General features: G+C 44.5%; 1 protein-coding gene across 4 annotated transcripts; it reads right to left on the bottom strand.

Moving 5' to 3' along the window:
- Positions 1-3,733: 3,733 nt before the first annotated feature.
- zfta (zinc finger translocation associated) lies at positions 3,734-15,846 on the bottom strand. 4 transcript variants are annotated; one of them, XM_026161178.2, is made up of 5 exons: positions 15,372-15,846; positions 12,582-13,094; positions 11,415-11,774; positions 6,966-7,424; positions 3,734-5,191 (listed from the first exon to the last, which is right to left on the bottom strand). In XM_026161178.2, the coding sequence occupies exons 1-5, from the start codon at positions 15,493-15,495 to the stop codon at positions 4,704-4,706; spliced, it is 1,944 nt and encodes a 647-aa protein (XP_026016963.1). In that variant the 5' UTR covers positions 15,496-15,846; the 3' UTR covers positions 3,734-4,703. The 4 variants fall into 4 exon arrangements, with proteins under 4 accessions (XP_026016963.1, XP_026016968.1, XP_026016975.1 ...); XM_026161183.2 differs by having other exon boundaries at positions 11,415-11,771; XM_026161190.2 differs by having other exon boundaries at positions 12,582-13,091.
- Positions 15,847-16,346: the final 500 nt, after the last annotated feature.

The raw sequence follows: 16,346 nt of genomic DNA, 5'->3' as shown, positions 1-16,346 counted from the left end.
GCGGCGAGGTCTATCGCGATAGCTTAATTTCTCTATCGAGTAAAAGTTATATCGCGATACATATCGTTATCGTTCTATCGCCCAGCTCTACTTCAGAGACAAATTGCATTCGATTTCTTCAGGTCAATGTGCAAGCAGGGGGTGACGTGGGCCACAAGTGGACCCCGGGCCACGAGTTTGAGAGCCCTGATTTAGACAATCCTAATGATATACTTACTTCCCACTGTGTTTGAAATGATTAAAATCATTAAAATATCAGTATATTTATATTTATTGTAGGACATAAACATCTGGGTTTGGTTTATGACAAAGGGGAACTGGAGATGGGCAGTTGAGTGGAAGCTCTCGAGCGACGTCCCGACCCTGACCTGTGCTCACGGGTTTTGAGCAGCGACCAAAAGAACAACACGGTACTTATACTGAATATGTTTTACTTTATACATTCATTGAACTCTTCATAACCACACAGGAGATTATTTACTAAACGTTAATATTCACAACTCTGATAACTTTCAAATGACTGACCATGTCTCCTGTTTGTATGATTCAATATTCAAAACTATAAATAGTGGGAGAGGTTTCAATCATAACACATCCTAATAAAGAAAAGAAACAGAGGTACAAGGTGTAAATTTGATTTGGTTGAGATTAAATGTGTTTTTCAGCCCTGAATTGAGCTGTTGAACGGCCAAGGTTACGAGAAAAACTGGAAACAATGATTTGAGAATCAGAATACTTTATTCATCCCAGAGGAAAATGTAATCTGATTAAAAAACACCAGATGTCGTGCATGCTTGTACGTTGGACAGTATTAATAATAATATGATGGTGAAATGCTTCACGCCTTCATTAAATCTAAAACTATTATACAAACAATGAGCTGATTGTGAGGGAACTTGTGTGCTGGTCCAAAGCTGGACTCTTTCAGCTCATTTTTGATGCTTCTGGTGTTTCAAACCACATTTCAAGTGTCCGTTATTTGAGCTTAACTGTGCACAGATATAGAGTAGTACAGACACCCCACAGACAGACTCGTGGTAATGAGTATTTATTCAAAGACCACAGAGGAGAGAATGCATATGTTGATCATTTACAGATGAAAGGTGATGAGAACATAAAGGAGGAGGAGCTCCTCCCCCCACAAACACAGTAAACACACATCCAATCAAGTGCATCATGTCTCACTTAAATGAGTTTCACTGCAACTCACCTCATTTTAAAATATAAGTGCTGTGTCAAAACGTTATTAGAGCCATGGTTAGACCTGCTCTAATGCAAACGAATGAAATCATTTGTAGAAAGTGAGTCAGGAATGGAGCCGCTGACCACAGACGCTGCAGCGTGTAAAGGGGAAACGCAGAATATCGTCATGGTTTCACAAGTTGTTTTTGAGAATGAAGTCATATTCTCTGCTTTAGGTGTAGAATATGTCAGAATAAACATACACTCGCTGACCACTTCATTTGGTACACCTGTTTGACTGCTCATTTACAGCCAATCATAAGACTTTTTCCTCCACGACCGTGTCTACGTTTACAGAGAACGGTCTGAAAAGGAGAAAACACAGGACACGTTAGCAGCAGCAGCAGCAGACTAGACCAGGGGCTGCTCAGCAAGTACAGCAGGCTACAGTTCACTCGGACTCACCAAAACCGGACGACAGAAGTTTGCCAAAACACCCTGATGAGTCATTTCTACTACAATATTCAGATGATAGTGTCCGAATTTCAACACATGGACCCGCTGTGGCCTGCAGCAGTGGTCCAGGCTCTGTGTGCCGGTGTTAAAGTGTGGGTGTTCTCTTCCCTAAGTACCAACTGAGCATCGTTTACACACCACAGCCTTCCTGGGTACTGCTGCTGACCTGGTTTAATCGTCTTCTGATGGTGCAGGTTATCACACCGTGCCACAAAGCTCAAATCACCTCAGACTGCTTTCTTGAGTTCACTCCACAGCGTCCACTGTGGGGCAGCAGTCGAATCTTCAAACCGTGCAAATCTCTGAAGACTGTTTGCAGCGGCTGGATGATGTAAGAGTGCAACCCAGCACTAGCAGAGTGTACCTAATAAACTGATCATATATGCTCTTTGCTCACAATTGTAAAATTCTATGACATTCTAATGTGACTTTTTCTTAAAACATGACTTTTCCCCCTTAAAATCCAACTTTTTGTGAAAGCACAACTTCTTAAAAATACAATAAAAAAGTAACATTTTTAGACTTCTGTTTTCAGTGGCCCAGGTTCTCATATTTCTCCCACCTGTACAACCAATCCTGACTCTTCCATCAGTACATCGACAGCCTACAAGGTGAGAACGATTATGTGAAAGGGCTGTCGATGAAAACAAAATCCCTGAGGTACAATTTCCAGGTGAAGAACTGGTTATGGCAGACTTTTCTTTTCCAAATAATTAATCTTCAGTTTTCTTCGTTGCATAAACTTTGTACAGTGAACGAAAAATATGAAGCGGTACCAGAGCTGAAGCGAGGGATTCAAAGTGAAGGCAGAAGTTCAACGAGCTTCGCTCCAAGTGTTGAAAAATGACGCTGTTTGGAATAAGGTAGAAAAACTGGATATAATTACAAACAGAGACTGTAGAAACCAGGCTGCATCAAAGTGCTCATATAAAGAAATAATCATTCATATTTACATATTTTTGTACAGCTTTTAGCTAACAAAACGATTCAGGCTGATGTTGATGCCAAATGCTGAGGATAAGTGAGAAGAGGGCCTCCTCTTCCTCCTCTGTAAACAAGAGATTAAATAGACTGGAGTGATGTGAACCCAGTGACTGCACGCTGCCATTCATTGTCTTCAGCAATAACACCAAACATAGTTTAATTCTATTGGATGCACACAAGGACATTTGGGGTTTAGTACATTTTAGGGGACAAAGTGCTGAGTTGTCTTAAATTTGACTCAGTTTTCTTGTTCGCCTCACTGAGCACTCTGTTTCTTACTTCCTGAGAGAAGACTCAGGCCCCCACAATGCCACATTTCCAGGAGTTCACTGTGCCATAAGTGCTAAAGTCCAGATACTCGTTGGGTATCAAAGGAACAAACATTTTGACTTGCAGCAGGGAAACCAATGGCTCATTTCCACTCACTCAGTCAGCAACTTGCTCACCCCTTTTGTCTGTTAGCGAGCACTTCCGAGCATCATGAAACTTTGTGGCGAGATCAAGCGTAGGATCGATAAGTTATTATATTTTATTGCATAACTGAATGCCTTTCTTTAGAAATGCAAAATAGGGCATCGGTACTAGAAGTCCTCTCCGAGCTTGCCTGACCTTTTCCTCCTCTGACAAACCAAACATGTCTGCTGTGAACGAGTATCCGTGTTTAAATCTTCCACATTTACATTGATTCAGACCAGAAAGTTACTTCTGTTTTTCCTGAACCAGCCCGCATGAGACGCACAACATGAACTGCTAATTCTGTCTGCGTGCTAGCTAGCCCAGGAAGAGGGTGGCCCTGGTGACCTCAAAGTGGAATTTGAGGAGTTTGTTGCCATTTTGGGATGTTTACACTGGAAATCTTTGTTGTGTTTACACTAAGATCAAAGCATTCAGCGTTCAGTAAAGCTTTCCTTTTTGGAGGACAGGAATCAGAACATCAAACGTAACAGTGCCGCTACGTTAGCTGGTAGGAAACTGCTACCTGCCAGTTAGCAAGCTAAATAATTAGGCAAAAGTTATCAAAGACATAACTGTCCCATTACTTTCAGTTCTTTTGTGGGGCACTTTATTCTCCAGAGGAGCAGTTGCAGCTGAAAGCTGCAGGTGCAACACGGCTAATATCTTGCCTTGGTCAAACTTCACAAAATATTAAGTCCATGAATTGATATGATTCTGACATAAACATAACTAGTAGGCTTGGCTGTTAAATGTCACCATCATAAATGCTGCTCTGTATGCGCCTGTACCTGGGGACCCCATCTACTTTGAACAAAACAGGCTTATTAGCACATTAGCAGCTAGTTTGGTACGCCCAAAAAGGCTAAGGAGCAGAATAAATTCACATGCAGCTAGCTGCTAGCAGCTAGCTAGAAGCAAAGCAGAAATGTTTTGTTGTTGGCTGCCAAAGAGAACACTGCATCAATTCTTGGGATGTGAAAAGCGAATGTCCCCCCAACAAAAAGAAGATCCATCTATGTTCAATGTTAGCCACATTAGCAGTGAATGTGACTGGACCGATAGCATGAGCCCCATCTCATTTTTCTATAAATTACTTTTTAAAAGTATCTTAGCGTTACTCTACAGTTTGTGTCCGCAGATTCAGAGATATTATCCGATTGCGCCAGAGGACCACCCACTTGGGTTCATGTTGATTTATATTTAAAGTACCAACAGATACAAAGCTAGGAAATAAATACATAGGCAAAACATACATTTTGTACATCTAAAGCAATAATTTCCCCAAATCTTGTGAGGTCCTCAGGTAAAACAGGCGATGTGCAAAAAAGCTTTAGTTTCAAATGAGAGGCTGCACTTTGATTTTGTTTTAGGCTGCGCGATATTTGTATTGTTGTCAATTCCCATGTGGCACCCGTTATTGTCCTTTAGCCACAGCAGTACTCCCAGATGCCGACTTAAAGGGAAATTGCAGTCTTTTACAAATTACAAATACCTGAATTTCCCTTCAAGAGAACAAGGAGGGCTGTTTCTGAAGTCATGTAAGGAGCAACAGACAGAAGCCCTTCTTAAGTGTCCAAGTGTGCTGAAGTGGGGGCCAGCTCAGTATGTCCGTGGTCCCGGGGTGAAAAGCAGTCATCAGAATGGATGAAATGCAGGGCAGTCTGGTTGTAGCTCTGCAGGGCCTGCTGCTTTTCCACTGCGCTGAAATACAGCGAGTGAGGGTGGACCTGCTGAACATGCCTTTTAATAGTGCTGACCTTCAGTGTGGCCAGAGTGGCTCCACACACCATGCAGATCAGCCCGTGCCTCCTACAGTCGTAATCCATCAAGTAATCCGTCCGCCAGCGCACCTGGTAGTTCCTCCTCTGGTCCTTGCCGGGGTAATGACCATGACGGGGTGTGTTTGCAGCGCTGCTATCCTTTGATTTGCCCTTGGCTTCGCCCACAGCTTCCTCCTTTATCACCAGTTTGCTGGGTATTTTGACATCAGGGGAGGCGTCTTCATTTGTCTCTCCTGCGGTACTGAGGACATCAACTTCACTGGGGTTGATTTCTGTGGGAAAAAAATAAGGGGGAGGGGATGCCAGATTCTTGCCTAGTTCCACCACAAAATCAAGTCACACGCTAGTGTCTTTGCTTGTTGCACCTGATAGCACTTTTCCAGCCTTTCTAACCACCCACAGTGCTGACTCAAGTGGCGTCTTCACGGTAAGTTGCAAACAAGCTATGTTAATACACGCTATGCGATTAGCACTCCCACCTGGTTTGACCGAGCCAGGACCCCATAAGTTCTCCCTGTGCCTGCATGTGAATCAGATTAATTTGTACACTTTAAACTGAATGAATGTATGGTTAAACTGTGACTTGTAGTCTAAAGTGCTTTGAGTGGTCAGTAAGGTTAGAAATAGTTAATAAGCAAGCAAACTATCATCTTCATTTTTCAATAAAACCCAAACAGAACAATGTTCCTGACAAAGCGCGTGTTGTTTAACAGATTTATCTGCTACATTAGCTAACTTACTCGCTACACTACCATTCTTGTGGAATCTTTTACTGACTGTATCAGCTGTGAAATGTCAGTTTCGGCTGGACTCTATAGAGAATTGCAAATGCTGAGATTTACGTATTTTTCGGATTATAAAGCGCACCAGATTATAAGGCACACTAAGCGAAACAAAACAGTTAGATAAGTCAAACTTTACTCAACTCATTCTTCTTGCTTTCATATCATTGATTCATTAATGCTGAATTCTCTGGCAGCTGCTCTATTCCCATGTTGTTGCAGTATAATAATGACTAACCTCGTATTGTGGATGGATTATCTCAGTTGTTCTCCTGCTGAAGTTTGGTGCGTTTACAGCATCCTGCCATGCGATTGCATTTGTCCCTAACCTCACGTTAACTTTTATCGAGTGGAAAAGTGTTAGCGTTCATCCTCCAGCTTCACTGTGTTTATCTTATGGTAGCATAGCTGTGTCGCTGGTGATCACGTAGCACATCATTATATACCAGCTAGCCCAACTTCAGTAACCCTGCAAACGTCACTGCTGCTTAGTTTTCTGTCTTCATTTATGTTGGAGGTGATAGCAGAGCTGTACGTTTTAATTCTTTCAGAAATCTCTCAGTCAGAACTGAGAGATTTCTGAATTTATTAAATGAACTCCGTTACATTTAATAAACTGTGTTTTCATGGATGCCTGGATGTTAAACTTAATTGATACACCTGGTAAAGCAGCAACGCTGATCATTTTATTAAAGATGAAAAAATTTAGACAGTTTTTAACTCTCAGTGATGCTGCAGTGTTCGTTTGACTTTGGGACCTGAAGTGGACGGAGTTTAGGACCCAGATTACTCCAAGAGGCTCCTGACTAGCAAAGTCGCACTAAAACATTTTTGACAGATTTTTGAGCACCGTGTACCACATAAAATCGGTTCGAGGTCAGTAAGCACACCCAGAATTCATACGTAAGGCGCACTGTCGATATTTGAGAAAATTAAAGGAGTGCGCTTAAAGTGCGCCTTATAGTGCGGAAAATACGGTATATGTACAAATGTCTGTTTTCTCAGGCTAAGTGAGGATGCTAAAAAGACCAGCCAAACACAAACAACTCTTAACACAGCAGTCAGGTGCTTTAGAGCCTCTGTGAGTGGGAATGTGTTGTGTTCCACTGACTGTGGATGTCAGCAGCAGCTGACAAAGCTGACTTATAAAACATGAAAAGTACAAAACCACCAAACTTTCTAAAAAGGCCTAATATTGTTGAAAACTACTACTAACAAGTTTACAGCTTTACAGAGATGTGTATCAGTGCTGAAAGCTTCTCACCATCTTGGATCTGCATGCCTTCACTGGGGTAATCTTTGGTCCAGGCTGCAGCCATGGCTTCCCTTTCCTGTCGGCTCAGGGTTGTGGTCTCCGGGTGACATTCCTGGATGTGGCGGCGGAAGCTGCTAACCTTGGTTTCATGCAGGACCTGAGAACACACCATACAGAACATGCCGTGGCCTTGAGGCCCGTAGGCCACCAGATAGTCCAGACGCAGCCGCCACGGGTCGCCCCCGTGTAGCCTCCTCTTCTTAGGCTGCCGGAAGGGCTGCAGACCCTGCTGGGGAACTCCGACACCGCCGTCCTCACCAATAAGACAAGTGTCCTGAGTGAAAGTGCCGTCGCCCTCCGTGTACACGTCAGTGTTGATCTGGATGGTTTCCACGTCCTCAGAGAAGAGTCCCACAGCGCCATCTTTGGTGTTGGTCTCTGATTTGTTTGAGTGCTCCGCTTCTTCTGCTACAGGGCACAGAAACATACAACATTTCTAATATTAATCCGTTTGTTTCAGTCCCACTGTGGCTACATCAGTGTTCAAATGATAGCTGTGAGTCATTCAGACATTCAGAACAACCCAATTTTCCAGTTTTTTTAATAGCAAATTGTGCAGTTTAATGTCTCATTGCACTGAAATCAAAGCATAGCACAAATAAGTAATTGGAGTTAAAAAAGAAATCATTGAATCATCTTACAGACCAAAATGTTTTCTAAACCTTTGACTCATCAAAGTTCCCTCCTTTTGCCGGTAAAACAGCTGAACACAGTCGTGGCTTCTGTCTACAACAGAAATCAAATCTTCTCCCATATCTGTAGCAGAAGTTCCCATAAATGTGGACCATGTAGGCTGCTTTGCTTTCACTCTTCTGTCCAGTTCATCCCAAACCAGCTCGATGGGGTTTAAGTCTGGAGGCTGTGCTGTGTTTTCAAGCTCACCATCTTGTTCTTTGTTCCTTTTTTTTTTTTTTTTTACTAGCCTACGTCTATTGCAGCATAACTAAGGGAGGATTCAGGGTCACCTGGTCCAGCCCTAACTATATGCTTTAGCAAAAAGGAAAGTTTGAAGCCTAATCTTGAAAGTAGAGATAGTGTCTGTCTCCTGAATCCAAACTGGAAGCTGGTTCCACAGAAGAGGGGCCTGAAAACTGAAGGCTCTGCCTCCCATTCTACTTTTAAATACTCTAGGAACAACAAGTAAGCCTGCAGAGCGAGAGCGAAGTGCTCTAATAGGGTGATATGGTACTACAAGGTCATTAAGATAAGATGGGGCCTGATTATTTAAGACCTTGTATGTGCGGAGCAGGATTTTGAATTCTGGATTTAACAGGAAGCCAATGAAGGGAAGCCAAAACAGGAGAAATATGCTCTCTCTTTCTAGTCCCTGTCAGGACTCTTGCTGCAGCATTTTGGATTAGCTGAAGGCTTTTCAGTGAGTTTTTTTGGACATCCTGATAATAATGAATTACAGTCGTCCAGCCTGGAAGTAATAAATGCATGAACTAGTTTTTAAGCGTCACTCTGAGACAGGATATTTCTAATTTTAGAGATGTTGCGCAAATGGAAGAAAGCAGTCTTACATATTTGTTTAATATGTGCGTTGAAGGACATGTCCTGGTCAAAAATGACTCCAAGGTTCCTCACAGTGTAACTGGAGGCCAAGGTAATGCCATCCAGAGTAAGAATCTGGTTAGATACCATATTTCTAAGATTTTCAGGGCCGAGTACAATAACCTCAGTTTGATCTGAATTAAGAAGCAGAAAGTTAGCGGCCATCCAGGTCTTTATGTCTTTAAGACATTCCTGCAGTTTAACTAATTGGTGTGTGTTATCTGGCTTCATGGACAGATAGAGCTGGGTGTCATCTGCATAGCAGTGAAAATGTATGCTATGTCTTCTAATGATGCTGCCTAAGGGAAGCATGTATAATGTAAACAGAATTGGTCCTAGCACTGAACCCTGTGGAACTCCATAATTAACCTCAGTGTGTGAAGAGGACTCTCCATTTACATGCACAAACTGGAGTCTATTAGATAGATATGATACAAACCACTGCAGTGCAGTACCTGTAATACCTACAGCATGTTCTAATCGCTCTAATAGGATATTATGGTCAACAGTATCGAACGCTGCACTGAGGTCTAGCAGGACAAGCACAGAGATGAGTCCACTGTCAGAGGCCATAAGAAGATCATTTGTAACCTTCACTAAAGCTGTTTCTGTGCTGTGCTGAGCTCTGAAACCTGACTGAAACTCTTCAAATAAACCATTCCTCTGCAGATGATCTGTTAGCTGTTTGACAACTACTCTTTCTTTTTTTTTTTCTTGTTCTTTGTTCCTAAGGTAGTTCTGGCATGTTTGACAGTTGATGCCACACACTGTGGAGCTTTCACCCACTCGACAGTGTACAAAGCTCCTGCGTGACGAACCGAAGATTTCAAGCTTTGATTATTTAGTCCATAATACCTCTTTGTCTTATTCTGACGTCTGGCGTTCTACCTGCAGCTCGAAGTCTTCTCTTCACAGTTCAAGCTGAGACTTGCTCACTATAACCACTGTTATGCTTGAAAGCAGCTTCTGCACTGCTGCAGAGCAGCTTTAAACTGTTAGCCCATGTTGTCCCTGAAAAAGGCCTTTTTGTACCAGTCTGAAATGTACATTATTTTACTGGTTTTGGTAACGTTACCTTTTTTAACCTCTGGCAGTTCAACACTTTGTACCATTTCAAGCTGTTCACTGGACCTGAATGACTTGAATTGCAATAACTGGAAAAATTAGTGTAGGTCACATCCCCACAGCTTCATTCAGAGAGGAAGGACAGAGAGCCACACAGTGTCACGGTCTGTGAGAAATCAAGTGACATATCGTGCCATCATCTTTAGAGAGGTCACGTCCGATGTGTCGTTGTTGTGCATGAGATAGATATAAGGCCAGAAAAGGTGGAGAGCTGGGTCTCTGACTCTGGCCTCCATCAGCACCATCGCTGCACTTTTATCATTAGTTTTGATGGGAGTTATTCCTGTTTCAGTTTAAATTGTTTAGTTTCTTGATAGTAGTGTGACATGTGACAGGTTAAAGTGTCCATACTGATGCTGCTGTGAGAAGTAACTGATGAAGTCACTGCTGCTCTTCCTCCTGCACATTTAAATGCATCTCTCTCACTGTAGAGAAACATCCATTCACTCTCACACATCCAGCTGCTCTGTGAGAACGACTGAAGCAACAAACAGACTCCGGTTCCTGTTAACCTCTCATCAAAACTCTGACAGCAGCTGTTGTTAATCTGACCTGGCACAGCCTCCATCACAGTAAAGAGTTCAGCAGGTAACAGGTGTGTCAGGTTAAGTTACATAAATGTCTACATAAAAGTGTAGATGGTGCCAGACTAAATCATGTCTAACATGTTGGCCTTTTGTCTTTGTCACTGTCTCATCGAACTTCTGTTCAATGATCACTGCAGACTACTGACAGGGGTCAAAGGTGAATTTGGAAGGAAGATCTGGTTTGAGAATATTCATCAAACAATCGTTTCTGTTGCTGATCCCAGTTGTGTTCAGGCTGACTCGGACATTCGTGGTCTCTGTGGATGTCACCAAAGCTATCATGACTGATTTTGAGCTCCTAGATCAGGGGTGTCCAACTCCAGGCCTCGAGTGTCCTGCAGCTTTTAGATCTCACCCTGGGTCAAACACACCTGAATCACATGATTGGTTCATTATCAGGCCTCTGGAGAACTTCAAGACATGTTGAGGAGGTCATTTAGCCATTTAAATCATCTGTGTTTAATCAAGGACACACATAAAACCTGCAGGACACCGGCCCCCGAGGCCAGGAGTTGGACACCCCTGTCTTAGACAGTATAGGACCTTATGAAAGGTGGAACCTGGTGTTTGAATCCAACCACCATGATAATCTCTGGTAACCTTTTACTGACCATGACGATCCCAGCCTGCTCTGCACCAGCGCAACCATCTGACTCAAACAAGTTAGGCTTGAATCTGAAAATTACATATAAAATTTCAAATTTCCAGTTTGTGTCCATCTCTCTCCACCAACACTAAAGAATGAGTCATCTTACCCTCCCGACCTGTCTTTCTAATGTCAGTGCTGTGGAGTCTGAAGATGAACTGAGCTGGGGTATTGCTGATTCACATGCTCTGAGAGCCAAACACATTACAGGGTTTATCCACTGCTAAATACAGTGAACACTGTACACTTAGCTAACAGACACACTGGATCCAAACTGCAGCTTTATGGATGTGAACCATGAACACATCACAGCACAGAGACGGAAAAGAGAAGATGGTGAACGTGTAAAAGGACCACAGGGTGACATTACGATCTTATGTTAATCTGTGGCTACAGTACCTCCTACTGGTTTCACTTGCACAAACCATTTCCTTAATACCAACACTGCGTTTTGCTGGTGGGCGTGTGAGGTGTCGCACTTCTTACCGTGAGTCTGAGTCCAGGCCTGAAGGATGCAGTGTTTCTCCTCAGAGCTGTACACCAGTGAGTTAGGGTGGGTGTCCAGCAGGTGGCTCTTTATGTGGTCCAGGTGAAGCGAGGGCAGCACCGCTCCACACACCATGCACAGCAGCCGACCGGCATGAGACTCGTACTCCATCAAGAACTCCTGACGGAACCAGGCATGCAGCGAGTCGTTCAGATAGCGTTCCAAGATCTGCGCTGACGGCTCAGGCAGGTACTGCTCCTCTTCTTTAGGCTGCGGGGCTTCACCCTCCACAGAGCAGGGAGTCAGGCTGATGGGCTGCTGCGTTTGCTCCTGGGCTGTCACAGGGTCTGCAGTTTCTGCTTATAGTAGAGACAAAACAGCATGACGACAAATCAACTTTTTAGCTTTATGGCTCTGTACTAGCTTTGCTTCCAGCAGACAGGTAACGTCAGGTGTTTACATCTTCATTCCAATTTATGTGATTACACCATGGTTATTATAGATGTCTTCAAATTGCCTTTTTGTTTGTTTGTTTTTTAAACTCTTTTTCTGAATCTGGGAGAGTTTTACATTTGGGAAACTTCCCTATCATCACAATGTTAAATCCATTGTTTTTACATAAAGTAATATCTGCCACAATCTGCACTTTTCTGCCACCTACTGTGAGCACACGGGGCGGCTGCAGCTCAGGAGGTGGAGGAGGTCATCTGCTAATCAGAAGGTCGGTCGTTCCATCCCTGGTCTCCATGCCAAATATGCTTTGGCACTAACCCAGAGTTGTGTGTGAATGTGTGTGAGTGTGAGATAAAAGGCACTAATGTAGAAAAAGTGCTTGAGCGAGTGGGTGAAAACTGCATGCTGTATGAAGTGCTTGATCCCAGCTTTCACTTTGTCCACCATGCACGTCACAGGCTCAGTGCTTCAGCTTCTCCTGTTTGCTTTTCCAAGCATTATGGGATAGCAGCTCCATTTTCACTGGTGTGTGTGAGTGATTATTCATGTTATTTTTGTCAGGCAAGAAAGAGTGCTACCTCTCTGTAATATTAAATAAGCAACATGGACTACCTTCAAACAGTCCAATCCAATCAAACATTACATCATCGGTTCCTCCTCACAGTATGAGTTCATACTGAGTGTGAGAAAATCGTCTACTTAAACCAACCCACCTCCAGTCTGGTGACCTGAGTGCCTAGTGTCCTCTTCGCCCTGGAGTGAGGGTGCCGAAGCAGGGCTGTATAACTTCTGCCCTCCCCCCAAACTCAGGTGGCTCTCCCACCCCGAGCGGATCACCTCTTTGTCAGCAGCGCTCCACAGCAGGGAGTCTGGGTGCTTCTGTCTGATGTGCCTCTTGATAGTGCTGAGCTTCAGAGTGGCCAATGAACTACCGCACACCATGCAGATCATGCCGTGCCTCTGGGGGTCAAAGTCCATCAGGTACTCGCTGCGCCAGTACTCGTGGTAGTACCGGCGGTGGTCACGGCCTGGAATCCGGCTCAGGCCTGGACGCGAGGCTCTCTGCACCCTGGGTTTGGCTCCAGAGGGCCCCGGGGCCAGGGAGAGGAGGAGGGGGTGATCTGGGCTCTCTGTGATGCTCCAGTAGCTGGTGCTTGGTGACCTGACAGGCGTGACCACACCGCTCTCTGATTCCACCTCTCCATGGCCATTGGCAAGACCGTCTTCTTCAGACAAGAACAAGACAGAGTACAGATCAGAGCAGCAGGTTTCAAACTGAAGCAGTGTCTTCATGTTGCTAAAGCAGAGATCTCAGACTTAAGCTGTGGGCCACTGCTGCCACTGTCATCTCATGTGAGGCCACAAAACAAGCACAAAACAAGAAAACACCCACAAATATTTCAAAAAATGTCGTGTTTTGTTTGTTTTTTGAAATTTAAAATATTGTATAACAAGACAAAACTTGACATAAACGCAATTTTGTTCGTATTTAACAAAATCAAAGTGACACATCAGCCAATCCGACATGCTCTCTGCTCATGTGGCCTTCATATTAAATCAGTTTTTGCTTTTTAAAGAACGTATTTGCACTTAGCAACAAACAAATCCTCCCTAACAAAAAAGTCACTTCGAGGGCCAAATTGCCTTCGATTTCTTCACGTCCATGTAGAAGTAGGGGTGATGTGGGCCGCAAGTGGCTAACGCATGAAAAATACAGTTCAGTTTACAGATGAGCATCATCTGTAAAAGCAGAAGTGTTTGGCAGGCTGCTGATTCAGGTGTGTGTTAACACAATGCTACAATCTTTGCAGGATGTCCCAGTAAATTCAGCTCAGGTTCAGATCATGCAGCCCTTCGGGCCTCAGTTAGCAGGAGAGAGGCTCTTCTTGCGTAAAGAACATGGTGCCATTGGGTTTGTAAAGCTGCATCTGAACAAACCAAGACTTCTGAAATAATGTTGATTAGTCAGATAAGCTCAAAGTGGAGATGTTTCCCCATAATGTGAAGAACAAACCAAACACAGCAGCGCAGCAAAAAGACTTCACACCAGCTGTCAGTGCGGGGGGGGGGGGGGGCTGATCACTTGTGCTTGTTCTGCAGCTACCTGAGCATCTTACAGTGTGTACAGCTCCTGTGTACCAAAGCATCGTGAGGCCACCTATCTGATACCCATGGCATCAATTTGAAGCTCCCACACCACTTTGTTCTTGAGTTACTGCACGCACAAACTTGGGTGTCTACATGGCCCGCCTGCCCGTCAGAGTGAATACCCCATCAAATTGTTGAAGCTGCTGCTAAATTTAATTTCAATTTTCATTTATATTCAAAATTAAATTGAGGAGCACACTTCTCTATTCCTCAAGTCAACTAATATAGCACCAACTCACAACACCAGCCGTCTCAGTCCTCAGGCATCATCCTCTCATTCTCCAAGATTGTGTTAAATCATCTGGTCAAAAATCTTCTTTTAGACTTCTTCACCTCCCACCATTCAATCCTTGGCTCTACGTTCACTGGCTTCCTCCTCTTCATTTTTTCCCTTGCATTGCCTTTTAGTGTCTCACTGGATTTTTGCCGATTGTTAAGCACTTTGATCAACCCTGTTGTTTTAAAATGTGCTATATAAATAAATAAAACTTAAAGTCACCCTATAGACTAGCATATGATGCTGCCTAGTTACGTTCTCCCATAGCACGACTTTGCAGTCTCTCTTTCAGACTGCACACTCAATAATAATCACACGTCCAACAAATAATCAGTAGTCTGACTCCATGCGTTGCACTGGCTCACTCAAAAACAAATCCCTGTAGCTGACAGAGACCAATAAAAACTATATACACCTGAACATCAGCAGGCTTGGAGCAAAACAATCTAGTTCCCAGTTATATGAAGTTATGAAGGTAAAGGCTGTCGACACAGGTCTATTTCTATCTCACTGAGGATGGGTAACATTTAAATAGTGTGTTTAAATTATCCAATTTTTACAAAAACCCAAACGAGTACATGAGAGAAAGCAGCAGAGATATCATGTGACTGAACTGTTAGGTCTAACATTGGTAGGCATGTCTTTCAGGCTAGCCTTTCAGTTCCTCACAGCTTGAGCTTTAAACTTCCAGAGAAAGTCACGCTGCTGTCATTTGGTAATCAAGCACAACTTGCTTACGGACATTCCTGCGGTCAGCTCGCACCTCACGTGAAAGGATAACCCTGCCTTTTTAGCTGATCAGCGTTTATTCCGCTCGATGACAGGTCTGAGACGGCCTGTACCTCCGCTGTCCACTAGGTGTCAGCAGTGTGCGCTTCGCCTGGCTGCCTGCGTGCAGTTGAGCCTTTGTTTATAGGAGCCACAGAGACGGAGGGGCCATGCTGCTCCATGGCTTTGTCCCTGACACGGATTAACTGGCTGCCTGATAATGGCTGTATATCTGACAGCCACGCAGACCCACTTAGCGTTGGAACAAAAACAAGAAAATTAACACTAGATGTGTTTTTTTGCTCTTTACCTACTAACTCGCTCTCCTCCTGCGTGGTTTCCTCCCGCCCGCTTGTCATTAATGAGAGCAGCTCCGGCTGATAGGCACAGCGGAGCTTCACGGGCTGCCCCTGCCCCGCTCCTTTCTCTTCCATCACTGGATCGCTGCTCTCGCTTTAGTCGTGGTTGGCGGTGCTTCGTTCAGTGGGTCGTGTCGCCGTCGTGGGGCATGTCACTCTGACAACAACAACACGTTCTCGCCGCTCCGCAGCGTTCGACACGCATCTGCCAGGCGCTCTATAACGAGCCCACCGCCGAGGAGCCCGTGCTCTCCGCGGTCCCCCCACGCGCCCCGCACGGGAGCCAAGTTAACTTTTCATGCAAGCACACAATCATAAATCCACCGGCGAAAAGGGCCGCTGCTCCGCGGTGCTCGGTGGAGGCGCCTCGGCTCAGGCCTCTACTCATGAATTTTTAGGCTCTTGCTTGTCTTCAGGGTGGGGAGCCGGACTAGGGGCCCCTGGGGCTCCTTAAGGGGCTCCTGGGTAAATTTAAAGAGACAGTAGCAGCTACGACGATGCACACCCACCCCGGGGGGGCAGAGGGAGCAGCAGGCGCTAATACCGGTAAGCTGCTGCTGCTGCTGCTGCTGCTGTCCCACAGCCGCGACATGAAGGCAGAGCGCCGGTTAACCACGAGGCGGTGAGTCGGGGCCCCTCAGCAGCTCCTGCTTTGTACCGGGGCAGCACGCGCTGTTTTCATGTGTCACACACATCTGTGCAGATGTTCAGCGGCGCAGAGACCGAAACGCACATGTGTTCATGACTTCCTTCTCGATTAGTAAACTTGTCTGAGTTGACATAGTCGGACTGAAACCTCTGATACACTAACTTTGATGGCCTCAGTCGTAAACAGTCTTAAACTCATGTTAATGCTATTAAAATGAAGAATGTTTCAGCTACTGAACTCACACCTTTGGATCGCAAAGATTTACACACGTTTAATT

This window comes from Astatotilapia calliptera, chromosome 3, assembly GCF_964374335.1.
Source record: "Astatotilapia calliptera chromosome 3, fAstCal68.1, whole genome shotgun sequence".
NCBI classification, from domain to species: domain Eukaryota; kingdom Metazoa; phylum Chordata; class Actinopteri; order Cichliformes; family Cichlidae; genus Astatotilapia; species Astatotilapia calliptera.
Note: the sequence above shows the minus strand (reverse complement) of the source record. Positions and strands in the feature narration are given on the sequence as shown.

What these genes read in the sequence shown, in the direction of transcription:
- zfta (XM_026161178.2), bottom strand. Translation starts at nt 15,495, where the DNA reads ATGGAAGAGAAAGGAGCGGGGCAGGGGCAGCCCGTGAAGCTCCGCTGT. An exon ending in GGCCTGGACTCAGACTCACG is followed by an intron (nt 7,425 to 11,414) that starts GTAAGAAGTGCG and finishes TGTGCCCTGTAG; the next exon opens with CAGAAGAAGCGGAGCACTCA. An exon ending in AGGCATGCAGATCCAAGATG is followed by an intron (nt 5,192 to 6,965) that starts GTGAGAAGCTTT and finishes TTTTTCCCACAG; the next exon opens with AAATCAACCCCAGTGAAGTT.